Source organism: Engraulis encrasicolus, chromosome 21 (assembly GCF_034702125.1).
Source record: "Engraulis encrasicolus isolate BLACKSEA-1 chromosome 21, IST_EnEncr_1.0, whole genome shotgun sequence".
NCBI classification, from domain to species: Eukaryota; Metazoa; Chordata; class Actinopteri; order Clupeiformes; family Engraulidae; genus Engraulis; species Engraulis encrasicolus.
In genome coordinates this window covers 3,280,448-3,308,308 of record NC_085877.1, presented here as the reverse complement: position 1 = coordinate 3,308,308, position 27,861 = coordinate 3,280,448, and the positions used below count along the sequence as shown (strand labels likewise).

Here is a 27,861-nt window from a genome sequence, read left to right as displayed (position 1 = left end):
TCTATGATGTAATTTAACAGTTAACGATAATGCACATCTTTCAAATTCACACTAAAGCTACTGTATGAAAAATTAATATGAACTTGGTGTGTGTTGGTCTTGTGGCATCTACTCACGTCCGGGTACGCTGATGCCGGGGATGTTGGTGGGGATTTCCATGCCGTACTTGCACTTCTCGGCGTCCAGCAGCAGGTCGAAGCAGCCCGTGCCGGCGGGGGCCAACTGGCCCAGCATGATGTTCTCAGACACACCCTTCATCGGGTCGCACTCGCCGTGGGACGACGCCTCCATCAGCACGTCCACCTGGAGGGACACACGGGGACACATGTTGGTCATGTTAGGATTTTTTTTTTCTTTAAAACAGGGGTGTCAAACTCATTTTGGTCCGGGGGCCGCGTGCAACCCATGTGGACCTCAAGCGGGCCGCATTAGTAACATCATCGCAAAAAAAAAAAAAAAAACGTAAAGCAGAGGATTAGTGTTCAGTACTATCACGTTTTAAGTGTGTTTAATATGTAGAAAGCAATGCAATACTGATAATCCTATGCAAAATTTCCTTGACTTCATTCATTCATTGCCAACCGTCAATTAATTAAATATGGGACATTTCATTTTGGCATGGGGTCTGGGGGTTTTCCCCCCAGATAATTTTGTATTTCTTATATGCAAATTCCTGCATTTTCACGCATTCTAACATCCCATTTCCAGTTTGAGCTTAATAGGAACCAATACAAATCCAATTATATTTATTATTTAATAACAACCAATACCAATACAATACGAATAAGAAGTATTAACATTTTTTCTCTATATATGAGGTCTATAATATATGAGCTTCATCAAATGCCTGTTACAGTACAAATTCACTATTTATAATAAAAGTGTGATGTGCACTTTACTACATATATACAGTGTAACAGAGGGACCATTGGGTTAATGTCATGCAGGTCTCGATTTTGCCTCGAGGGCCGTAATTGCGCATATGGTTATTTCATAAAAATAAAAAAAAGTAATTTTTTTTTTTTAATTAAAAAAAAAAAAAATTATTCAACATCCGGGCCGGATGCAACCCTCTGGCGGGCCGGATGCGGCCCGCGGGCCGTATGTTTGACACCCCTGCTTTAAAAGGTGCACTGTGTAGGATGGTGGACAAACCATGTACTGCAACTATGCTGCTCATTGAAACTGTGCTGTCTATTGCCAGATTTGGTATTTTCAAAAATATTTACTTAATAATAAACTAATGGTTACTAGCATGATCAAGTTTTGCAGCTAAAAATGTCTACTTCTGGAAATTCAAAATGGCAGACATGGAGAAGATCCACCTTCCACCTGTTTTCAGTAATTTTAAGTCTAAAAAAGATCCCGCACATCATCCACTTTTTTTTCTGTAATTTTGTCATGTAGTCCTGAGTTCTCTGTTTAATGTTACTGTGCTACTCAATTTAATTTCACTTGAACACCCATGGGATTAGGGTTTAAAATTGAAACTAAATGTTTTCCTATACAAAAACACTACAATACAAAATTTGAGTTAAATTGGTGTAAGGTTGGACTCACCGTCTCCTCAAAGGAGCACTTCATGAGTGGGCCGGTGTCCTGCCTGTTGATGCCGTGACGGGTGATGGCCATCAGATGCCCCCTGCAGGTCATGGTGTCACACAGCAGGGCCAGATGCCGGTAGTTTACGTAGGAACCGTCAAAGGAGATGACGTGATACAACTCCCTCTCCAGAGCCTTACGCACAGCCTCGATACCCAGCACCTGCAGACATCAGACATTAAAACATAGGAGGGTTATTGATTAAAATCATATGTTAGCATCAACTGTGACACTCATTAGTATGCACTACTTTTTTTTACTACTTCATCATGACTTGTAAATTACGCGTGTGCTGGAAGCATTTCACTTGAGCTCACATCTACCTCTGCGTAAAAATAAAAGTTAACTTGTGGGATTGATGATGGTCTGTAAAATATTTTCACCGTTTACTAGTACATTTAATCTCTACATTAAATTACTGTCAAAGTCAAACATGAACAGCTTCGTAGCAACTGCTGCTCAAAGCCCAGTGAAAAAAAACAAAAGACTGCCAATGACATAGTAGGCTTACGGTGAAGATCTCGACGATGTCGTTGGAGGTGGTCCTGACGGGGTCGACGTCCTTGTCGCTGAGGACGCGCATGAGCGCCACCCCGTCCGTTTCCAGGATCCACTCCTGCAGGGCCTTGAACTCACCGTCCTCCGTGATGATGATGCGCTTCTTGTTGTCCGTCTGCGGCAGATGCATGTACACCTGGTCGGAGAGGAGAGGAGAGGAGAGGAGAGGAGGAGGACAAATTCAGTCTTTTGGTACACAGTAGAATAACTTTCATTTCAGTGGTGAGTGGGTGATGGGGGATTAAGATGTCTTGTATCTAAGAGGTTTCTTGATGGGTAAGTGTAAGTGGATGTAAAGCTACGTACACACACACACATCGCTGCTAGTTACTAGCTTCTCGCTTGCTCGCCTACTTGCCACTCTCTCATGGAACGTTCGCTGAAAGTTCCAGCAGCTTTAACTGCCAATAGGTACAGGCGAGAAGTACCGAGCTCCAATTTTCTCAAAGTTAAAATATTTTCAACTCGGGATCCACCCACATCGCATCGCTTGTACAGTACTCGCCTACTCGCCTCGCTGGAACACATTGACATTCTATTGACTTCATTCGCTGAGCAAGTAACTAGCAGCGACGTGTGTGAACCTAGCTTGAAGCAATGTGTGAGGTTGATTTGTTATTGTGATTTGTTTCAATGGTTCAACTCTTGTTCATTCCACAGTTAACATTTAACCAGTGGTGTGTCCTCACCTTGAGGATCTGCTCGATGCCCTGCAGGGTCATGTCCGTCAGCATGTTGGACTCGATGCACCTCAGGAACACGTCGTCGTCCATCTTGTCCACCACCTCCTCATCCTGACAACAACGCAGCACCACATCAACTTGCCATTCAATAACAATAACTTTTTTCAATCATATTTTAACATATTGGAGTGCTTCAATTCGTGTAATACTAGTAACAGGGTTCCCCCAGGATTGTTAAACCTAAATTCAATGCTTTTAAGACCTTTTTTAATGCATGTTCACATAAAATTTAATACTTTTATCGCACCCATTATTTCAATAATATTGAACGAAATTCAATTAAGAAAGCGCGTATCAAATTCAAACCTCATTACTTCTTAAGAGATTACCTCTCTGTTTGGCACAAGAATGTACATTTATGGAAAATACAATTAAAACACATGCAAAGTTGCATTGTAGCATCTCAGATTTATTTACTTAAACAAACCCCAGAATTGAATTCAAAAGCTGCTTCAAAAGCACTATTTATTTGTTAATTGCAGATTACCGACTTGCTGTGATGATCACCGATCAGCCAAACACAGAAAGAATTGGAACATTTGCTGTTTTTTATAGGCTATTGACATTTTCTAGGATGAAGTAGACCAATCATAGGCCTAATCATAATTTGCACATGTACTGTAACCTATATTCATACAGTAGGCCTATCTGTCTTTCAACATGTATTAGCCAATATAATGTAAACCTATCAGACTAAATTGGAGTAGACCATTATTATTGTTGTTGGGCCTAATAATTAGGCCTGATCGTTTTTCTTCACTCCATTATAATGACGTTCAAAAAGCATAATTGCCTACATTTAGACTTGCCTACATAGACAGTACTTATACATGGACTTAAGACAGCACTGTCTATGTCCATACTGTCTTAAGTCCATGTATAAGTACTGTCTATGTCTATACTGTCTATGTCCTTACCTAGATTAGTCTATGTCTGTATGGGAAAGCAAGAAATGTAATTTCAAATTCTTTGTATGACCAGTGCATGTAAAGAAATTGACAATAAAACCTACTTGACTTGACTTGATTTAAATGTACCATTTACAATTTGAGCGTTAAACTGACAATAACCCACTCATTTTTTGAGTCAACAAGTTATTGGTCATAGGGCTAGTTGTGCAAGTAATGATCCCCCTTAATGTAGTGTTTTACAGGTATTTGAGAATAGCACTGCCATAGTCGAATGGCCACAATAATGATTATCCGATAAGACCATGCATGCGTCCATGCTTGTTTACAATTTTTCACCATGCGCAATTCTGGGAAGTATGCATTATCTGAGCATGATTCAGTAAGGAAATGCGCCGTGAGCCCCCCTATTCATAGATGGGTCAGGTCTCCTGGTTTAGCAGCGCATCGATTAAAACAAGATCAACTAAGTAGTCGTCTTTTTTTCCGAACAGCAAGGGGAAATAGTTCAGAGACGGGATTTGATACGAGTCAAGTTTGCTACCAACAGGTATAGCGTGCCCACGCGTTGGTGTGTGGAGTGCACTGTAGCCTAACCAGTGTGTGATTTAACCGCGGTTACGCGTCTGTGGTTATTATTGGCCACCTCAAAAATTCAATGCAAGATTTTAAAAAGAGGCTAAATGTTGCATGACGTCGCCTTGTTTTCTGCTAACGCTTGAGTGTGTTAATTAATGTCGGTGGTCGTTGGTGATACATCTACTAGTTGCGACCAATCGATAGGCTGTCTCGCCAAGTAGCCTAATTGCGTTTGTAACACAGCTTTGTCATGAAATTGAAATGGCTACAAATGACAGCGGTGGATTTCTGATTGCTCCTTAAGTTTGCTTCACAACGTTCAATAGCCTTAAAAAGAATAGCCTACCCCAAGAAAACCGGTAACATTCCACAACGTCAGTTCTCCACTGTTTGCATGAACACAATGAAATAAATATAAAGGGGGGGTGGCTTTGATCACAACCTGCTTCTCGAGTTCAACTGGTGCTTGGACGGCACAAATAAAACTTTGCTGGTTAGTGGAAAAAATACTTGTGCGCTACATCGAGGATAGATAATTGTTAATGCTACACTTCCCGTTGTCGCTGCAGAACTCAAGGTTTGTGCACGTGTTTACAGTGCAACGAATGGACGTTCTGTGCGTCATCTTCATTATGAAAAAAGCCCAGCGTAAACGTTTTCTTGCATAGTGTGCAGCACGCCTTGCGGTCATTCGGCACAGATTTTACCCAAAAGTATTTTGGATCCTGCAGCCACTTGGGGTTAAACCGGCACTTTCCCATTCTTCACCTCACCTCATCAAAAAATGACGCCGCTGCACTCTAGATTTGTGTTTACAGTAGCGTTCTACAACGAATCATGGGTCATATTGACGTTCTGTGCGTCATCTTCATTATGAAAAAAAAAACTTCGTCCTTTAGGTTGCACACTGAAATGTTTTTTGAAAATTTAATGCCGCAGTGAAAAAAATTCCAGACTTTTAACAGCTAATTCAATGCTATTAATGCTCTTAATGCTGGATAACTAAATTCAATGCCTTTTTAATATTTTTAATAACCCGCGGGAACCCTGAATAACAATAACTTTTTTCAATCATATTTTAACATATTGGAGTGCTTCAATTACTACTAGTAAATCCACAAAGTAAAAAGTGGTTACAAACCTCTTGGAATTTGTTCTCGTCACTGTTCATGATACGAATTCGCAGCACCAGCTTCTCAGCGTTGTCGTCATTGAAGATACAGTTCAGATCCTCACCAAAGCCTGAGGGAAGCGGCACAACAACAAGGACCAATGAGTAATTCAGTGTGTGAAATCAATACTATATATATATATATTTTTTTTAAGTATCTTTAGTTCAGCAGATTTGTCAGAACGCAGAACACATTTAGCATCAAAAGTTAGTCAAGTTACACGTTATCAGTTTACATTTTACATACTGACAACTATAGGAACCATATTTTGCTGTGTGTGAATGCACAACTTTGAGAAATCTGCAAAACCAGAGATGTAGATTTTGTATGGAAACATATTGCACATTATCTGTCATTTCTATCAGCAATAGAAACATTTTTTTTTGTCAGCAGGTTGATTTAAATCCCTCCTCACCTGCGTTGATCTTCTCAGCGATCTGCTCCATGGTCAGCTTGCGGTCAGTCATGTGTTTGCGGTCCAGCTCGATACGCAGCAGCCAGGGGGAGATGCGCGTCACGTCAAAGTCGGGCATCTCATAGTAGACGTTGACCCACTCCTGGTCCTCCGTCACCACCGTGTTTTGGGGGTTGGGGTCGTAGTAGATGGCGGTGTTGGCCGTCACCTGGGATCACAAGGTGATGTTTAGTCTTGGTCCGCTTTCGTGGTGGTGCATTGCTGCTTTTGCTGTGCAGCACGCATGCACACATTGCCATTTCAATGTTTTCCTCTAACCAGACTGGATTGAAACGGCAAACTGTGCATGGGTGCTGCACAGTAAAAGCAGCACAGCGCCATCACAAACATAGCTATTTATTATATCAAGTCCCATCTGGACACTATTGCACTATACTTTTGTTGTAGGTTTAGCCCTGTAGTGATTACACCACAATTGAGTAATTGCTATACACTCTGAACACAAACACTGCAGTTGTGAATTGTGAGGCAGGTTCCATCATTAACGCAGTGGAAGGTTAATATACAAATACACAGTCTCCACAATATTATGCTTACTACTTAAAATCACAAATTTCAAGTATTTTACAATTTTACTGCAGTGGATATGTATTACAAACCACCACACCACTGCTTTCAACAGGTTCAAATGAAGGGCCACTGGTATTCTAGTATGCGTGGGTACCTTGCGCAGTGTGGTGTGCTCCAGGCGACACAGGATGTCCTTGGCCCTCTCGGCGTCCCTGGCCGCCTGTCCCACCAGGAAGACTGTGAGCGAGGGGGTCTTGGGCTTCTTGGAGATGTTGATCAACTCCTTCAGACGGGGCACACCCAAAGTGACGTTCTTGGCAGACACGCCGGCGTAATGGAAGGTGTTCAGTGTCATCTGGGTGGCCGGCTCTCCCAGAGACTGGGCAGCCAGGGCGCCCACCATCTCACCCGGGTGAGTCTGTGGATACACACAAGAAAGATGGTGTTTTTTTAAAAGTATATTTTGGGGGGCTTTTTCAACATGGTAGACCAAGAGGAGTCTTGGGGCGCGTCACCGATTAAACAAAGTGGAATTTAGTCGAGTCTCCTGAATGGGTGTAACTTTCCATTGAGCTCCATCATTCTCCTATTCTCCTAAAGGGGTATGGCTGCCATAGGATTGCAGTTTAGAGCCTTGCGTCATATGGATCCCGGAAGAAATTGTTTATGAATCTTCTCTACCTTATCAATCATCTCTGTGCAGATTTGAGTGAACCAATACTGGGATCCAAATGCCCTTTGTAGAAATCTGAATACACCAGCAGCATTTCATTATGCATTAACAATCGAGAGGCACTTTCTTTCCAATTTAGTGCCATTATCTCAGTACAATACATTTGGGTATATTCTCATCAAGTACATCCTTTTGATAGCTAATGACTAAAAACTGTGTCTACAGCATCACTCGTGTCATCTTGCAATTAACCAAAGCACGCTACAAGTAGTCTTCTCACACAAGTTCTCAGACACATCAAAGCCAGGACATGTAATCCTTGGGTTAAAGCTTCTTACGGTGGACTGGTTGAATGTGGCCTCAATATCTTTTTTTTTTTTTTAAAGGTTCCTACAGCATCATTCTGGTCACCTTGCTTATCTGGCCACTATGTGTGAGAGAACGCTGTATGGTGTGCTTTGATTATTTGAAACGCACAAACGTTCTGACGCACACTGCAAGTGAAGGGAGATTTTAATCCCCGGGGTGTTAAAGTGGCTTACGATGGACTGGTTGAATTTGGTCTCGATCTCTCCGAGGAGCCAGTCGAAGGCCTCGGTGCTGAGCCGGAACTCCTCGGTCATGCGGCGCGAGCAGAGCGTGCTGCGCAGGTGGATGTTGAAGAGCAGCGTGGCGTTCTGCTGCGCCTGCCGACTCAGGGGGTCCTCGCCGTTCACAATCACCAGCTTCTTGCTCAGCTCGTGGGTACCTGCAAGCACAGACCAGACAATGAAACATGCATCCTGGTAACTGACAAGGTACCTGTGAGTACAGATCAAAATATATGAAACAAATAGCCAAACCATCATCAATGTAACCCTTCAAATAAATTGAAAAATGGATAAAATGCATAAACTGGAATAATGTATAGTTCCAAAAAAAGTGTAGGTTACAATTTAATCTAAATTCAGCTAAAAACTACAATAAATTGTGAGAGATAATACAAAGTAATCTGGCTTACTAGTACCAAAATAATTAGCAGAGTACGGCATGAACAGACCATTTAATCCCATCAACTAGATATGCCTATGGCATTTAAAACATACTCAAGTGCAAACTTTGCTGTACACGTGTAATAATGCATAGTCAAGTAAGAGACTTAATTGCCATGGTTTTTGGGTGAAATGCAAACGCTATTTTTATTCACGAGAATATACTGATCTCTGCATACTGTATTGAATGTTGCGAAGTATCGGAGACCACCTCTGCCCTGAGGACAGCATGTTTAGCCAGTGATCCCCCCACCGCTCTAAGTCATGAGCACTCTTTATATAGAGGCGTGAGCCTGGCTACCGGCTTTATATAGCATTGGAGAGGGAATACTGCCCGCCGGCATTAAGGTCACCGCACATACACACACTGGCTGACTGCTTAAGGGACATTATAATCAGTGTCTGTCTGCCTCAAACACGTTACGCAATCAACTCAGTTCGCAATTTTGTTGGCAAATTACTTTTTTGTATTTATGTATGCTGACCGACACCTTCATTTCCTTTGAGATTAATAAAAGTTAAAAAATCTTTTTTTTTTTAAATCAAATTTTACTCTCGTAGGTTGAGATGGGTATACGTACCCTCAATCACCCGCAGTGGGTTGAGGTCTGTGGGAGTTCGGGGGTTGATGCGAAAAATCTTCTGTGCGTTCCAGATCATTCTGGCCAAGTTGCACGGCAGCACCACCTAGAGGAGAGAAGAGGGATTACTATCAGCACAGGAGACCCTCAACTAAGAAAGCCCTAATGTGAGGTGCAGAGTAAACAGTATAGCAGTTGTGTTTAGCATATGTGAGTTGATTATTTTTTATAAAAAGGAAGATGTTGAAGGAATAGCCAAGCACAGTGTTTGTTCATTCATATAAAAATGGCTAAGTGTGCCAAACCAATGTACTCCCATAACAAGTCAAATGTGTGATGAGGTGTATGGCCAAAACATCATTTAAAAAACATGTGGGATTATAGTGGTGGTGTGGACAAATATAAACCGCTTGCAGATATGAGTCATTGCAAGGAGAGCCCTAGATGTCTGCCATATCAGTGAACTCCCCACAAGGTGTAGGCCTGAAGGTTATCAAAACATGCATTTTCCCCCCTTTAGTGAGCCCTCGCATTACAAGTGTGTGTGTGTCTGTGCGAGCGCACAAGTGTACATATGTGCGTGATGTCCCACCTTGCTGTCTCCGGTGGGGAAGATGGCTCTGAGGATCTCGCGGTCCTCCTTCATCTTCTCGAACTCGCGTTCCAGGGCGCTCTGCACGTGTGCGTTGGTCAGCACGTCCTTCACCACGTCCTCCTGCAGGGTACGCCGCAGAGCCCGCTCGTTGCTGTAGTCAAACTTGAACCTGGAGAAGAAGAAGATTACAGAGTAGAGGGAGAGGTTAACCAAAACAATGGCTAAAGGGGAAGGGTCACGGAAAGGCTCTTCTGGGATAAAGGTGGTCTAGATTAGAGCCAGGACACTTCCTAATCCCCTTTACCCCTGCCTGCCTTTTCAGGACCAGTTCTGATGACTTCTCAAGCAAAATAAGACAAATATGGTAGTCAATCTCACCAACATCATTTAAGGAAGTGATGGTACACTACACATTATACTGTGCTTAAACCCTGACTTAAAAAATAGGCTTGCCCTTGAACTACTTAATGCAACCCAACAATACTCATGTGTTTTTTGCAGCAAAGCCTGAAGTTTCAAAAACATCTGAATTGAGGTTGACACTAAATACAAAAGTGGTATCTACAAGAGGGGCCCCTAAAACTGCACACCACAATCATCCGCCACTTCCTTCTCCTAGTTTCCCCAGTGCCCTGCTATACTGTGCCCTCGCCGACTCACTCCAACGCGCTCCCCAAACCTGTACTTGACTTCGATAAAAGGGTCTGCTAAATGTATTGATACAAGTGGAATACAAGTGTATATGTGTGTGTGTGTGTGTTGTTGTATTGTAATCCCACTGTACTCCACCTGCAGTGCATGCTAAATGTTGCAATGTTATGCCACGGGGACTCACTTCTTCTAAAAGCCCTATTCCCTGTGCTCCACTTGTATACAAGTGTATGCTATATATAATGTATAATATATGAAATATAATGTTATTATAATGACGTGCCATTGGGACTAACCTTTTCACCAAGGCTCACCCCTTGTAATTCACTTGGGTAAAAGTGTATGCTAAATGTATGCATGCGTGCATATGTGGGTAATGGCGTGCCATGAGGACTCACTTCTTCTCGAAGGCGCGGTGCGAGGGCTTGAGGGTGGCGAGGTTCTGGAACTCCACAGCCTCTCCTGCCAGGCCGTCCTCGCCGTAACGCAGCTGCACCACCTGGTTGATGGAGTTTCGCACCGTGGCATCGTACTTCACCATCACAGACTCCATAGACTTGATCAGACGACGCTGGATGTAACCTGAGATTTGAAGTAACGTTTAAGAAGGATGGCGACAAAAAGTCATAGAAACTAAAGCCGGGCATACACTGTGCGATATTTTCACTCGTGGGTCTTAAGCTTCTGCTCACATTGCACGATGGAATTTCACTGTTTAAAAGTTCACAGCTCACGACTCACGTCCTCACACTACACGAGCCGACAGTCGGATGCGAGCGAAATGCTTCCACCGTACGACACGACAGGCATGTTTCCCCGGTCTGCAGGAGGGAACATGCGCACCTGAGGTGGAAATGAAGTCGCGCTCAACAGCGAATCGCACGGCCCTATACATTTGTGCCTGTGAAGTGTCAAATCGGGTCGTAGCACTGATTTAACTGTGCGATTTACGCACGAGCCACGACCAGAATTTCAAACCGTTTTGATTTTCTTGCGACCCTGCGATTGCACGATCGTGAGGCGAAATCGCTTGTCGTTACCCCATGTACACTGCACGATGCGAGACTCACGATTGACCTGCGATTGAGCAAGAAATCGGCCCGACTCTCAAAAAGTCGTGCGAGTGCCAATTCGGGGCAAAATCGGGGCAAAAGTCGCACAGTGTAAGCCCAGCTTAAGGCGGAAAAAGATATGGTAGGGTTGAGAAATTAATCACTGGCTGAATTGATCCATGGGTCCCCATAGGCACATGTCCATTTAGGATCAATGCCAACTGAGCTCCCAATAAAAAAGAAAAAATTGCATAAAGTTGGAAGCAATATGTTTTTTTTAGTTAGGAAACCTTGCACATTTTACTTAAATTGTAGCTCTGAAGGCTGCAGATGCATGTTCTCAGTAAGCCTCCTCTCTCCTTACCAGTCTCAGCTGTCTTGACAGCTGTGTCGATAAGTCCCTCTCTGCCTCCCATGGCGTGGAAGAAGAACTCGGTGGGCGTCAGGCCGGCCAGGTAGGAGTTCTCCACGAAGCCTCTGCTCTCGGGGCCGTAGTCGTCTTTGATGAAGTGGGGGAGCGTGCGGTGCTTGAAGCCGAAGGGGATTCGCTTACCCTCAACGTTCTGCTGCCCCACCACGGCAATAACCTGCACAGGGATGGAGATGAGGGAATGCAGGTTTTATACATGTTTTAATTACTACCCTACACTTACACAAATATATAGACATGGGAGGGTTTTCTGATAAGAGTATTAATTTCCATGTTGTCAATTGTTGCCACACCCACAGTCTTTATTTAATTGAAGAAATAAATAAAATTAGATGAAATGTTGTAAATAGTCTATTTTTTTATTGAATCATTAGATTTCTTTAAAAGGCAGGTGAATTCATTTAATATGAAATATGGCCTGGATAAATAAAATGAGTTCACACAATTTACTGGAAATACAGCCAGCAGAGTGTGCTAACTAACAACTCTTAAGTAGTCCCAAAGGGAGTGATTAAAACAGATATTCTCCCTTGGGCCTATTTTCCCCTAGTTTATCTGGCAATTCCACTGACGGTGTCAAACATAAATACCCCAGGCCTGATGTCTGATTTATACCTGCGAGATGTTAATTTTGGACCCTTTGGAGCCTGCCACCACCATGGACTTGAAGTTGTTGTACTCAGAGAGGGACTTCTGGGCGGACGAACCCGTTTTGTCTCGAGCGTCGTTCAGGATCCTGTTGACCTGGTTCTCGAAGGTCTGTCGCAGCGTGTTACCTGGGGTGGGCTCCAGCTCGTTGTTGTGGGCCTTCTCAATGACCTGGAGGTCAGGACAAGACGAGAGGAGGTCAAGGATGGAGAACAGGACATGTTTAGACGAGGCCAAAAATGCAGTGATTTGGCCTTTTGACTGGAATGAGGTGCTTTGGAAAGCATTTCACTTGCCTTCACACCCATTTCTCTTCACACATATTCAGGGCTCTAAATTAACACCAGCCAACTGGCAAAATGCTGGTGAAATTTCAATTTGGCTGGTAGAGAAGTCCAATTTACTTTGACCCATTAGTGAGTGTGTGTTTGGCTAGTAAAACTAACATCATGCATGTAAGGTTAAATGATGCACATTTTGTATAAAAAATGTTTGTTAGTAATTTTTTTCCCACCCAAGCTCAAACCTCTGGGACACTATGCACATTTCACTTTCTTTGCCATGATCAGGCAGAGGTTGACTGCTCGTCTTCATAAGTTTCAGTTTCCTTGATGTTCCAGTTTCTGTTCTTGATTTTCTTGCTTTCTCTTTTCATAACTCTCTGCCTTTATTTGGGCTCATCAACCATTTGTGAAAATGCTGATGAACAAATAGTTGCTGAAACCCCCCCTCCATACTGACCTCTATTACATCCTGTTTGGCCTTCTTGATGGTGTTCTGGATGTCTAAGTAGGTCTTTGCATCAGCAATGGAGTCACCAATACCAATGGAGTGACCTGGAGAGAGGAATAACAAAGCAGACACCGCTCACATCAGAGACACTGCATAAACGACTCAATGGCAGAAACCATAAAATTACTCAATGGCAGAAACCATAAAATGAAAGACCCCAAATGCTCCCAAAATGTTTGTTAAACCTGTGTAACACATCATAAGATTAACCCTTTGATGCCTAAAGCACTTGCAAAAAAGGGTGCTGAATGCCTAAGCCCTTTGTAAGAAAAGATGCCCTCAGCCAATAAAAACCTAAATATCTCATCCCCTGAAGCACATATAAACATGCTGTAAGTTGCATTTAAACCCAAGACCATTAGAATGTGTTCATTCAACTCTAACATACCAAAATTTGTAATAAAATTGTTTAAAATCTCATGAGCCTGAATCTTGCATACTTACCCTCGATGAGCAGCCAGTTGTTGACGACAGTCTGGATGTTGGAGTAGAAGAGTCGTGTGATGTCGTGGCCCATCTCCAGGAAGGAGATGTGGACCAGGGAGCCGGCTGACGTACCCAGAGACTTCTTACAAAGGATGCCCATGATCAGCTCGCCGTTCTCCACAATCACCTGGACGGGACAAGGGGCACAGGTGGACGGTTACACAGACGCCACAAAACGGCCGACCCGTTCCTCCTACAAACACTGACAAGTCAGAATTATGGCATCCTACAGGCGGTAACTTCACTTTATGTCAGTGTCTTTTTCTGTGGTTAATGCTTTATATTATGGATAAGTACAATGAGGATTTCACTACTGGCTGTACGTGTGACCAACTAAACTAATCAATATATAGTTTTTTAAGTTCAGTAGATTAATTGTAAAAGAAGACCATGCGGCTTTAGATAATAAAAAGGGTCGATGTGAAATGGAAATAAGACTTGTCCGAGTCGGTGAGCTGCGTACTTTGGTGTCTCCGGGGGAGATGTGTTTGTAGGGCCCGCTGTCCTCCTCGTCAGGGTGGGTGCTGTGCGTTCGGATGACGTTGATGTGTCCCGGGATGATCAAGCTGAACACCTGCTTGCCCGTCCAGAGCGGCCGCGGCTTCAGGATGGCCGGCTGCGGCACCTTGCCGTCCCACGTGGACAGGAACATCAGCAGGTTCATCACCTCACCCTGCAGGGGGATGAACAAGACATCACTTCCTGTTTACATGCCTTTACTTCCTGTTTGTGTGAAAGCTCATTTGTTGGAGATTTTGCACCATGTGATTGTTACAAAGACCTATGTTTTTGTGCATGCGTATGTTTGAAGTGAACTATAGGCCTTTTTATATGTGAATCCCAGTCTATTTTGAGAATAAAATGATGAAGCATGATGAAAAATGATGAAATGATTAATCAATTAATATTTAACTGCACAAATTAGTGTATTACTACAAAGTTAACTTATTTGTTAACCATTTTTGGGACCCTTTTCAGGTTAAAAAGAGTACTCCGTGCAGGCCATACCCTGTCCATGAAGACGTCCCGCTTGGTGAACTTGCGCACGGCGGTGAGGGTGTCCTGCACGATACCCATGACAGGCCTGTTGGACTGGGGTGTGACGATCATACGAGGCACCATGGCCAGCTCCTGGATCTCCGCTCGCGTCTCCAGCGACTGGGGAAGATGCAGGTTCATCTCGTCTCCGTCAAAGTCGGCGTTGTACGGGGTCGTCACACTGAAGATGTGGACAAGGACAAACTACATTTAACCCACTGGGGGAAAATGGAAACCATACCAATTCTTTTGTTGAATCAGTTGTACGGGGTCGTCACACTGAGAAGGGAGACGACAAGCTACTTTAGTCTGGGTAGGAAAATGGAAATACTACCATATATTTTGCATCCTACGGTAAATAATTGTGTCTGTATTGATGTTTGTATTAAGAAAAAAAAGCAACCCCATTCCAACTGCCTTGATGGTAAAATCAATTTTCAGATTAATTAAAATTGCACTTGTATGGCTTTTGTAGCACACCTGAGGTTCATTCGGAAGGTAGACCATGGAAGGATTCGCACTCGATGCCCCATCATAGACATTTTGTGCAGCGTAGGCTGTCTGTTGAAGATGATGATGTCTCCATCACACATGTGTCGTTCCACCTGACACAGAGAGAGAGGCAGGCAAAACAAAAAAATGCTTGAAAATTCATATCGACAACGTTTGTGCACTTTGTGCATCTTGTTCATGACTTACTCGCTAAATATGAAGCTGTTAACGTGATTACCTTGTAGCCGATCTGAAGATGAAGGTCACTTGGTTTGGGGTGAAACCGCAGGTCGATACGGTCTCCGTTGTCTCGGATGATGTACTTTGCTCCAGGGTACTGGCTGTTGCCTCTGCTGACCAGCTCTTGAAGTCTTATGGGAGAGGTACAAGAAGCAAAGTCAGCGAGCAGAAAACTGAAATATACTTTTGAAAATGGCTTACAGTACAGAAACGTATTTTTTGTGGGTGCAAATTTTTTTAATATCTGATCCTTATAATAGACTTAATAGATAACTCTAGACTTTTGCAGCTTAAACAACTCAATAGGAGCAAACTAAACCAATAATACACATATGGGATTTAAGGGTTCCGGTCCTGCTCACCTGTCAATGTTGAAGGGCGTGACGATTTCGGGGAAGGTCATGTTGGCGGCGATGGAGCGGGGTACGCCCACCTGGTCGATCTGCAGGTTGGGGTCGGGCGTGATGACCGTTCGGGCCGAGAAGTCCACACGCTTCCCCATCAGGTTACCACGAACGCGACCCTCCTTACCCTTTAGACGCTGCTTGATTGACTTCAGTGGACGACCAGACTTCTGCATGGCCTATGATCAGAAAAACAACAAATGGTATGACCACGATTTCTCAACACTTTTTGCCCAACTTAAATCCTGTAATGTTTTCCTGAACTAATGTATAATTTTACAGATTTTTTTGTTTTATTATATTTCAGAAAGGACTAGTCTTGACCAGTGTTGAAATTTTACGGGTGTTAATATTTAACCCTTTCCACTGGTAGTTGTATAGTTTTACTGTCGAGTGCAATCATTCTGTAAAATGCAGCTTAATTTTTTTCCACAGAAAAAAAAAATCTGAATTCTGGGAAGCGTGCCCATTTAAAGAAAACAATAGTACTACACGGGAGAATTTCTTTTCAAGGTAAGTGTGTGTGTGTGTGTGTGTGTGTGTGTGTGTGTGTGTGTGTGTGTGTGTGTGTGTGTGTGTGTGTGTGTGTGTGTGTACCCTGGGCAGGCCGGGCAGCTCGTTGTCCACCATGGTGGCGGTGTGGAACTGCAGCAGCTTGACGTCCTCTGCGATGACGTGAGCCGCCGCGCCGCTCTGCTCGTTCCTACGCAGCTGGTTGTTGATCTTTACGATGTCGGCCAACTTGTGGGTCAAGTCGTCCTGCGGGGCACAGAGAAAGAGTTTTTAAACTTTCTAAAGCTGGGATTGACACTATTTAATATATAACCCTACATTACTTCGGCTGATGCTTTTATTCAAAGTGGCTTACAATTATTTATCAATCAATCAAGCAGGTTTATTAGGACCATGTGCAATTAAAACATAAATGTTTCCATTTCATGCATCACACCAGTTTTAGCCTTGGGCTAGTTTTTAGATACAGGATATTGGTTAGAGTCCCTGGATCAACATTCTGACTCACCGAATGACACCCTAATCATTATTATTGGGCCACAGTTGCCCAGTTTATCAAATAATTGTGAATATTAAAATCAATAACATTTTAATTTTTATTAATCCTATAATGCTCCAGGGTAGTCACATCAAGGCAGTTTCCCATGTGGGTGATTCTCACGAAAATCAGATGTAAAACGGTTCACACTCCCAAATTTTAAAAAGTCTTTTGAAGGCAAATTTTCTTTTTGGAATGAAAGATTGAAGTCTAAAGTTGTTACAAACACACGTTTTAGTCATTTTATCACATTTTTTATCTATATTTAATGGAGTTTTTGTCTGCCTGAGCACAAGAAATTCTCATTACCGCAACACAAGTTCACATTAGAAAAATGTTTAAAAAGTTATGTTTTTGGCACTTTTTAACTGAATATTTGTAACAGTTATGTTAAGCTGTGTATTACAAACCAGGAATTATTGTATTTTAAGTTCAATATTTTATTCCAATTTTATGATTTGTCTCATTACCGCAACACACTTAATGATTTATAATCTGTCTTTTTAGGATATCTTACTGGAAAAATACTTTTATATATATTTTTTCTATGCAGGTGATATATGAAGCACCATAATTTATCTATATACCATTACAAACTTAAAGCAGTTTGTAGTATATCATTAATTTGCAAATAAACATGCGTTGCGGTAATGAGAATGATGTTTCGGAAATGAGATTCAATGTTTCGGAGATGAGAATTATTGTATAGGATTCCCATTCAACAGATAATATCTTTGTGAAATGTTTCCACAACAAGCAAATTGAGTATGAAATCTGTGAATATTCAACAATTAACACTTACCTATCACTGTAACTTTCATACGGCTCAGCCATATTCAACACAATATGGCATTAGGCCTTGAGCAATGGCCCAAAATTTTGGCCCTTGGTGCCATCTGGGGGGACAAATGCTATCTATGTTTTTTGGCAATATATATCCCCCCATTACTAGAAAAAGCCTGATGGCAGTTATGGGGTGGTAGCGAAAGGAGGGGTGCAGCAAGGAGGGGGAGTGTGGGGCCTGAGTCATTTGAGGGCAAGGCAAGTTTATTTGTATAGCGCATTTCATACATAAGTGCAATTCAATGTGTTTCACAAACAAATAAAAGCAAAAAGAAAGAAAGAAAGAAGTTAGAGTCAATCAATAGTGAGTGCATTTTTCTGTACATCATCTGGAAGCTGGTTCCAAAGCTTTGCAGTGTAGGAGCTAAAGGCTACCTCACTTTGTTTTGACTTTTGGAATTACAGTTCCAGCTGCAAATTCTTCTCCGTTGACATTAGTGACCTGGACCTTGGTGCATACCACTGAAACATATCCAGTAGATACCCTGTAGATGGGTCCAATTCCATTTACTATTTTAAACAAGAAGTAATGCCTTAAAATCAATTATGTAGCTCACTGGGAGCCAATGGAGTGATCTCAAATGTGGAGTACTGTGGTTTTTTGTAAGAACCTTTGCCGTCGCATTTTGGATTAGCTTCTTCAATTGTTAGATGCTCTTTTTAGGGAGGCCTGTAAAAAGGCTATTGCAGTAATCAAACCTATTAAAATGAAGACATGTATTAGCACCTCCAGATCATGTTTTGACATAAGGCCTCTACATTTAGAAATGTGTTTAGGTGGTAAAATGCAGACTTATTCATGGCTTCCATGTGATTATTAAAGTTTAGGTTGCTGTCAATAAGGACACCAAGGTTTTTAACTGTATCCCTTGCTTTCAGGCCCCTTATTTTCCAGGAAAGTAGTAATCTTTATTCTCTCCTCCCTTTTCCCAAATATAATTGCTTCAGTTTTATCTGTGTTCAGCTGAAGGAAATTGTGAGACATCCAACTTTTAATTTGGTCAATGCAATGATAGAGTAGCCTCGCGCGCCATCCTACGTACTTCCGCCAAGACACTTGGCTCCGCACTACGTCTGGTACCTGTCTTCTGTGGAGCGATGTTGAGCGGTAGGATTTTCTCCGGTGTTCTGACAAAACGGTCCAGCATTGTAATTTTATCCTACGGTAGGGTGTTCTGTCAGACATGTCTGTTAAACGGTCCTACATCGCCACAGATAAACGTCAGACATGTTTGTTCAACAACGTATAAGTTAAATCCTGTTTTTTTCACAAAAATGTCCTTTCTGCTTCCTGCAATCGCGTCAGATCAAACAAAGTCCAGACCATGAATACGAAATGGAAATGGTAGTATTATGGGATGGTCAGGACCAGGCTAATGATAGAGCGATTTAAGAGGGCTGTAGTCATTTGGGGATATAGATAAGTACCGTTGAGTTATTCTTGAACATTTGTTCGAGTGGCATACAGATTGAAGAATAATGGTCTCAGAATGGATCCCTGGGGGACCCCACTGTTCAGAAACATCTGTGATGAGTCATGGCTTCTAATGGCAACAAGAGTAGTAAGGGGTGGCTGGGGTCGTCGGGGCTGTGTTGGGTTAGACACTGTAGAGGGGGTGCGGGGATAAATGTGTGAAAATGTTATGATGTGTATAAAAATGAGCTGTTATTATACATTCACATCCTTTATAATATAATATTTATTAATGCGCAATAAAATAATTTAATATAATGTAATAAAATGTTAAGTTACATCCTAAGATGTATAACGATTCCTCAATGCATTCTCAATGTACAATGTATTTTCAATGTATTCTCATCCACCGAAACATTGAATCTCACTACCGCAACATTGCGGTGTATGATAATGGTGTTGCGGAGGATGAGTGACCTTAACCTTTATCACAAGCTGTAGGAGCACCATGAAGGTCAGCTAAACTTTTCTCAGTTGTTTATGTTTAGACCATAATAGGGTATATGATAATAGAAAAATAAAAGCAGAAATATTTTTTTAAGACTTCATAATGTCACGTTGCGGTAATGAGAATTAAAAAGTTACATGGGTGCTATAAGAAGAAAGTTTTAACTTTTGTCTTGAGAGAGAAAAATATAGCTGCTTGCCTGGTAAACATCTTGAGTGTTACAGTCAATTCTGTCCCCATCCAACAAAAAGCATTGCAAATATTTGTTCCTTGTTGATTTTATCACTGATGCAAAGTTGTTGCGGAGAATGAGAAAGTTGGTGTTGGACACGTTTCTTTTTTTTATTATTTTCACTGTCTTAACCAACAGTCACCAAATACCCAATGTACTTTATTTGTGCCTATTTGTAGTATGTTATTTCCTGAAATGTATTCTTTTATATCTTTTTAATTTATAATATTTCCATCTTATACGGCACAATTTTAGTTGTGGACGCGTTGCGGTAATGAGAAATTTACCATTAAATGTGAAAAAATGACAAATTGAGTAATAGAAGTACCGATTTGGAATGATGAGCAATATAGTAAATAAAAAGGTGCTTTTATTGATATATTTTCTATTTTCATACAGTTAACTTTAATTATAAAAATGCTTTGTGACATCTTTTTCTCGTGATTTCGTGAGAATCACCCATGTTTCTAAGTGAGCCCTAACGAAGGAGAGCAGTAAGGAGCAGACAATTCTCTCAGGCACGCCACCATCCACTGGTGGAGGATCATTCCGATGAGGTAGTACAATGTAGTTGGCGGACCCCCGTCTGCTCACCTGATTTCTGGCGGAGCCCTGCATGACCACGGCGGGCCGGACGGCGAGGGGTGGCACGGGCAGCACGGTGAGGATCATCCACTCGGGCCTGGAGAACTTGGGGTCCATGCCCAGGATGACGTCCTCCTCGTCCGAGATGCGCTTGAAGATCTCGTGCACGCGCTCGGGGCTGAGCAGGATCTTCTTCTCCTGTGAGTCCTCGTTCACGTGCTTCCACTCGGCGTAAAGCTCCAGGCCCGTGCGCCGGATGATGGGCTGGTAGCGCCCGCAGCCGCCATGACCCTGCAAAGAGGGGGAGAGGTGAAAGGTCAGGAGGTGGGGTTGGGATTCTGACAACTTTCTGGGTCAGGTTTTAAGAAACAGCAATCAGAGTATGGGATAATGCGAGTGCCATATACGAGTCATCTGTGGTTTTATAATACCATATACGTGTATTTATGTTATGTTCTGCAACACCTTTTCATAACATAGCTGCTTTTAACACCAAACCCCTGAATTGTATATATAATGTAAATTAGGATGACAAGTATCCATTCGACATTTCAAACATAAGTGAATGTATGCATAGAGACAAGTGTGGGGATGAGCGAGTGATGGCCAATATATGCAAGAGTTGTATATGACGGCTTGGATCTGTGCACTGTGTACTGCATTACTGTTCACGTGTACGGTGTATGCTGTTTACACCTTAATTCCCACTGGGATTAAATAATAAAGTACCTTTACTGCAGAAAATTAACTCATAATTCATAACGCATTACAGTATAACCAAATTTGAGGTGTAGAATAGAGTTCTGGAACCATATCTGGTGGAGAAATTATATTATGTCTTTGAAACTACTGTATTTGTTATGACGATGGCTAATGTCCAGTACCTTCTCCTTGGTCAGGTCCTCATCGTTCTCCTGCTGCTCCATTCCAAACTTGTTGTCCATCTCCTCACCACCCTCGCAGATGTTCTTGCCTTTGCAGAGGTCGTAGACGTGGGTCAAGCGCTTCCGTGGCTGCCCCTTCGACTTAGCCAGGATGTCTTTGATCTTCGGGTTATTCTGGTGTAAGAAAAAAAGAATTTCGGCATAACATCACTTTTCAGTTCTGCACCAGATATCTGGAGAACAGTAGTCGTCCAAACATTTTGTAAGATACGTGGAGACACAGCCCTGCTCCACAAGAGCTCATTAGGGTTTGCACTCTTTGAAAATGGGATAGCTCAATGCTTTGAACTGAAATGGCATATTGTGAAGGGATGGAAAATCTAGACAGACAATCTTAACATTTTGGAGGGGTGCTTGTGTGTTTGACTTCAAGTGGATACATACAGGCAAGATACTGTTTGTGTATGTATGCAAGGCGCTGTATTTTGTATTTCTTGTGAGATATTCAGTGAATTAAGACAAAGAATATATTACTCACGGAATCCACTAGAAGCTTGGAGCAAAAGAAACAGACACAACGAAGAACCTTCTGAATTTTGGTGATGAAGCCGACGTGAAACACCGGCTTGGCCAACTCAATGTGGCCAAAGTGACCGGGGCACTCTGCCATGTTACCTGGGCAACGAAAACAACAATTGAAGAATTAGCCTTTCCCATGGTATGTGTGTGTGTTTTTGCTTTACGTTTTAATGTAAACACTGTAAATGCTTCACAGCTGGATACTTCTGTACGTCATGAACAATACGTAAAGAGATTGTAAGAGTATTATATCTCATCCAGTCTCTCTGGTAGGTATGTGCCAAACTTGAACTATAAACAGTAGGTCTTGTGACCACCAGTGCAGTCTGTAGATCCAGGAGCAGTACCTGCACATGTCTGGCACCTTCCCGACCTCTCAATGACCCCTTGCCGGGGGTCCATAAGACCCCCCAGCTTGGGGCGGCCACCTTCTGTGGTTTCGGAGTACTTGATTCCTCCTTCTGTGACGGACATCCGTTTCTAATAAAGACACACACAGACAGACAACACGTGTTATCAATAATCACATTAATATCAAGGCTCTCAACATGGAACAAAATGACCGGTGACAGGACAGCAACAGACACAACACTGACCCACGTTAGATGCAAATGAGGAAACTTTGACAATGCAAGTTTAACTGTCAGGTTGATAACTTTAATGAAATTATGCAAGCATCAAACACAGACAATCGATAAATTAATTAAATAAGAAAGTAAATGTGATTACTGACAGCTGGATGGTCTCAGCTTACATTTGGGAGGAACATTCAATTAATTTACTGAAACAGTCGCAGTTTCATTCGACAACGAACCATAACTAATATAGGATACAGGTAAGGGGACAGAACATGCTAAACAGCATATTTCATATAGATTTTATTATATTATCAACTGTGTAAAGAAATGGGGGCAATGACTAAGGGGCTATTTCTACAGGTGGTGGTGAATCACTGACTGGCTGAGACAGTATCACAGCAAAGCTCTCACATAGTAGTTAGCTGAATGGCTAACGGATACATTCGGGACAAATAGGTGTAAACATTGTGTGATGAAGACGTAAATTCGCCAATTGAAGTTTAATATACTTGGGCATTGTCTCGTGTAGATGTTACAAAATGTGCAGAAAAGTTTGTCCCAACTTCCTCAAACATGCGCTTCCTAGCTATCAGCATGTGTTAGCTTGCAGGCTAGCAGAAGGTAACCAGCTAAGCTAACTACATGCCAACGTTCACTACAGACAATCCGTTATCCTTGACTATGAAACTGTAACATCGTAAACTATCGGAATTATGTATGGATGCAACATCATAGCACAGGTAACAGATTGAATCCCCCCCTCCCCAAGACAAAACCTACAAGCTCATCTGGACTGATGATGCCGAATTGCACTCTCTTGATGAGGCGCAATGGGCATGCGCTGTCGCTGGAGGGCGGTCCGTGCATCCTGTCTATTCAAAGAGACGCGTCCTCCCCCGGCACGCCGCTTTGAAAGAAGGAACCGCTTTAAAACGCCACCAAGACTCTCTCCTGGCCCCCAATAGCGACCGGAATGCCTCCGATGGCGGGCTCCGAGGGACCCACGTTGATTGTTCACAATGTGCCTATGTTTATAGGACTTTTTCCTAACTACTCTGGCTAACTGCTATCCCCTTCCCTTTTCCTGAACTACTCTCCTGTGCGCCCTAAGCGCATCTGAAGCTGAAAGGCTCACACACGGCTTTATATAGACTGCACGCTGCGCTACAGGTTTACACACTCATCACGGCAGGGGCTGAACAGTCAGAAGGCGGGCTCACGAACTCTGTAGTAAAACGTTAATTGGCTGTTGGGGAAGATATCATGAATAATTCAACAAAATCTACGTACAGCCAGTGAAATCGCACGCTTCTTCGTACGCGAATAGGAAGCATATAAATCTATGACATCAACATCAATACCGATATGATTGGTTTACATGCATCAAAGGCGGGGCTTTGCTGGCTACTTGGATACAAAATCATACATATGCAATATCTTGAATGACGATTCGCCAATTTAATCATTAATATATATTACTCCATCCACCTCCACCAATAACGTGCGAGATTAGTTGATGTAGGAATGCATTTCGTTAGACCCGCCTATATTCCGAACACTACCGATCTTTGCCGAACGATATTTTTCCCTCTGAGCAAAAATAAAAAAAATCCGCGTTGTCTCGTTCGTCTTGCTCTGGATCAGCTACGACTCTTGGAAAAGAAGCTCGCGCGCAGGGCCTAACCCGTTATAGGAAGTTTAAAATTGTGTATTTGAGGACGTTTGTTTATATTCAACGCAGATTTTCGCGAAATGGGTTATTTTTCGATCTTCTTTTCACCCCACTGCGAGGTGATTTTTTCCCTTTTTACCTTGTCTTATTTTTACGGGAGTCTGAGCCGATCCCCGGACTCGCGTGGAACACCTACCGGGACCAGTTGCTCTGATGGCGGTATGCATCTTTGGAAAGTGCCCTGAAAGCCTTACTAAACAAATCTAAGACATTTAGTTACTTTTTTCACGTTGAAACACAGAGATGATCATTTGGCTGTTAGAAAACCAGTCGGTTGTTGCATTTTGCATACTCAAAAAGATTATTATGGATATAATTCATTTTTTCGACAGGGCCACTCCAATGCTAGCATTAACATTTCATATATTCTGCACCGGTCTGGAGTTCAATTGCCTGTGAGGTTGGCTAATGTGTATATTTGGTTCAACTCACATTTAGTTGGGGTATTTTGTTAGTAATATGGCTATTCTGGCGTAGAATAGTCTACAAACTAAGTTGCCGCTTGCTAGGTCTGGCTAATACTATTCAATGGCGATTGTGCTAACCAAGAAAGTAGCTACCTGGCTAGCAAAGCTGGTAGTGAATTCCTTAGATTGTCCTCTGGTATGTTTCTGCGCCAGTGTGTATGAGAAATATATAATGGATTGTTAATATATTTAGTCCAAGCAAATGGATCAGAAACTGTGATTTTTTCCGAGAAGGTCGGTAGAGTATAATTTATCGTCATGTTAATATTGACTGAAGTTACAGCTCAACATGGAAATATGGCCGCCAGTTGGGAATATCAGTTGTCTGTACGATGGTATGTTGTGTGTTGGCTAAAGTGAACAATAGACAGCGTTGTCTGCCGTGAAATAAAGCTGCGTAGATTCAAGTTAAAGCTGTAAGAAACCGCGTGAGGACATTATTGATATTTTCAAACAGATTGTCAAAAGAAGTAGTGGAAATATTGCAGATATGTCACTAAATAACACCAACCTACTGTAGTTGTCTAGTTTTTCAGAGGTCTAGTTAGTCCCTCATAGCTGGCTAGTGTCTGCTGCCTCTAGCACTCAACTGGCCTACAAGCCGGGTAGTCAACCTCAATTGCTCAATAGCAATTTCTATAATATGTCCTCTACTGTAATGCGCATAGTGTAATATTAGTTTAACGTGACACGAAATGCTAACAAAATAGGGTTGTGTTCAAGCCTAGCTTACTAGCAAGCTAATTCTTCAGGCTCTCAACACGAGACAACTGAATGGCTAAGGTATCTTGGTACTGTCTGGGTTCTGGGGAAATCCTCGAGTTGATTAACCATCCATCTCATAATGTTGCTAGCCATTAGATTCAGACAGCCTATTATCTTATGCTCTTGAGTTGTGTGATGCATGTGTACAGAAAGTTTTGTTAAAAAAGAGTTATCAATGTTGGCAATTGGGTGTTACTTTGGGAACTTGTTCAAAAAGAACTGTAGGCTACTGTTAGCCAGTAGTAGGCCTAGGCTAGATAAGTTGACTGTCGTCGTTGTACTTCCAGCTTCAGGTGTTATTATTGGGCCTGTTGTGTAACGAGTGTATTCAACGAAACAATTGTTAAAATAAGGGGTCAAGTTTGTAAAGGGTGGATAGACTTTGCTACGATTGATCAAACGCCATAATTACAGGCTATGTAAAGCCCAAGGTGAAGCATTTGGCATGTTGCTTATATACGTGGAATAAACCATGCATTTTTTGATATTTCGTTCGAGATTGGCAACGTATCATACCTCGTATTTGTTTTGAAATCAATCGACAACATGGCGGACTGTGTGGAGGATTGTAGACACACAAACGAGGCCTTATTAGCCTGGGATATTGGAAAGCGCCCCTTCCCCGGCAGTGGACGTGCTGGGCGGGTTCTTTAGCGAGGACGCGCCTGCTAGATTGTGTAACTCTTGGCTCCATGTTGGTGTGCAAATAGCTATTAGCAGTGTTTAGGTTGTTCTTCGCGAGAACCAGATACTATACCGAAGAGACATGTATGATATGCTCGGTAATACACCATTCAAGCGTGTCTTTGGTTTATTTGTAAGCCGTTTTTCTAGCTGCGTTTAATCAGGCTGGCCCTGTTTACTAGTTCTGGTTAGCCTAGCATCCAGTTCTATGATGAACACAACAGGGACTTATCACTGCAGTTACACAATACTGTAGGTCTAATCCTGTACACAACTTGGTACACACCTGAAACTGGCCTGTGTTTGTTTAGTGGTTGTGCTTGACAGTGATCAGACATGGACTTCCTGCCAAATGTTAAGAGCTAAGTAAGAAGTCAGTCTTGTGTGTTTTAGCTGTTTGATACAGTTTTCTCTGGCATAATGTGTTTTGTATCAACCTTGCTGGATTCACAATAGTTCCACATTTAACCTCATTAGTTGGCTTTTGAAAAGTAAGAGAGAAATAAGAATTAAGAAGAAATTGCCTTAACTGTAGTGTCTAACCTGCCATGCCATTTTGTAGGTGGTTCTGTCTTGTATTAAAATATTGTGTACCTGTTGAAACTTTTTTTAAATGATTGCTCCAAAGGACCGAAAGCTTGCAAGTCAGTAAAGCTTCTTTGCACAAAAATAGACCTGAAGTGTGCGGATTGTCTCCTTTTTATACAGAAATTTCTACTGAATCCTGCACCTTCTAAACAGATGAGCGGTGGCCCATCACAGCTTTAGAAATGATTGCTCCTGAACATGGCACCTGTGTTTCTGACGTTTTTACCTTTCATATTCATCCAGGTGTATCTATGCTAACAAGTTCTTCAGTCATGCGTGTACCTGTCTGACTGTGACGTTTGTGTAAGGAACACTTCTTGTCTTTGTACAAAATTATTGCCAAATTAAAACTGTTAAACACACCTCTTGTCTAATTGCCTTCTATTTCCTCCTTTTGTATTGTCATATAATTTTTTGTCAATGGTTATGTTCATTTTAGAAATGCTTTTGGTCACAAAGTTCACCCAACTTACTTTCCTGGCCTAGTCTCTGTTCCAGCCTCATACAATGGTTTGGTGTCAATGGTGTTATTACATTGTGTTCTACATCACTACAAATATACTGGAAATATTCCCATTTATTTCTTTTCACACGAAAGGTAGTCATTTTTTAACAGGTGACCATCAAGTAAACTCCCCATAATCTCCCCCCTGTGTGTCTGTCGGTGTCCATATATCTACACCCAGTGGAATTTCATGGTACTGCACATAGGGTTCAAAGTGTTGCGCAATGCAATCAAGTTCATGCTTTCGGGCGCCGTCTTGTGGTTAAACTGCCCCAGAGAGACCAGCAATGGCTAACACCAAGGTGGTTTCCAGAAATGCCTGGTGGTTAAAGGCTTTGGTCTGTAGGATGGCCTGCGAAACAACATGATTGAATCAATGATCCCAGTGAACAAATGAAAGGGTACGAGTACAAAGGCTGACAGGATTTTTTCCCTCAACATTTTGTAAAACTGTTATTAAAAATAGATAAGTATGATTTAAACTTTTTTTTCTTAATGTGGGCCCATTGTACATGTGAGCCATTTTGGGGATCTTGCTAGTCTTTTTTTTTTTTTTAATTTGACCTTAAAGGAACAGACCACCCTTTTTTGATTTTCACATATTTGCAGTATTTCCCAACATTATTCATGAATGTGCATATCATTTTCGTCTCAGTGTTTTCAGTACTTAGATTTATTGGATCAGAATTATTAGCATAGCTTAGCATAATCACTGGAAGTAACTGGTATCTTTAGCATCAAGCCACAAGTGGTCACTGGACGGAATTAAATTGCTGTTTTACACTC

The 27,861-nt window shown here is 42.1% G+C and overlaps 1 protein-coding gene across 1 annotated transcript in view; it reads right to left on the bottom strand.

Annotated features, from left to right (window-relative positions):
• The window catches only part of polr2a (RNA polymerase II subunit A), a 28,752-nt gene extending 5,314 nt beyond the window's left edge, over positions 1–23,438 (bottom strand). Inside the window, exons 1-26 of the mRNA XM_063187150.1 lie at positions 23,115–23,438; positions 22,104–22,236; positions 21,716–21,852; positions 21,178–21,351; positions 20,303–20,584; positions 16,258–16,419; positions 15,619–15,839; positions 15,255–15,387; positions 15,005–15,129; positions 14,495–14,705; positions 13,950–14,159; positions 13,445–13,613; positions 12,950–13,044; positions 12,176–12,379; positions 11,495–11,717; positions 10,477–10,660; positions 9,425–9,596; positions 8,833–8,938; positions 7,763–7,968; positions 6,702–6,965; positions 5,978–6,185; positions 5,532–5,632; positions 2,850–2,954; positions 2,114–2,296; positions 1,561–1,764; positions 117–303 (exon numbers count right to left, since the gene is read on the bottom strand). Of these exons, the coding sequence (XP_063043220.1) occupies positions 117–303; positions 1,561–1,764; positions 2,114–2,296; positions 2,850–2,954; positions 5,532–5,632; positions 5,978–6,185; positions 6,702–6,965; positions 7,763–7,968; positions 8,833–8,938; positions 9,425–9,596; positions 10,477–10,660; positions 11,495–11,717; positions 12,176–12,379; positions 12,950–13,044; positions 13,445–13,613; positions 13,950–14,159; positions 14,495–14,705; positions 15,005–15,129; positions 15,255–15,387; positions 15,619–15,839; positions 16,258–16,419; positions 20,303–20,584; positions 21,178–21,351; positions 21,716–21,852; positions 22,104–22,236; positions 23,115–23,201 (4,486 nt within the window). The 5' untranslated portion in view covers positions 23,202–23,438. The remainder of the gene's footprint in view (positions 1–116; positions 304–1,560; positions 1,765–2,113; positions 2,297–2,849; positions 2,955–5,531; positions 5,633–5,977; positions 6,186–6,701; positions 6,966–7,762; positions 7,969–8,832; positions 8,939–9,424; positions 9,597–10,476; positions 10,661–11,494; positions 11,718–12,175; positions 12,380–12,949; positions 13,045–13,444; positions 13,614–13,949; positions 14,160–14,494; positions 14,706–15,004; positions 15,130–15,254; positions 15,388–15,618; positions 15,840–16,257; positions 16,420–20,302; positions 20,585–21,177; positions 21,352–21,715; positions 21,853–22,103; positions 22,237–23,114) is intronic.
• Positions 23,439–27,861: the final 4,423 nt, after the last annotated feature.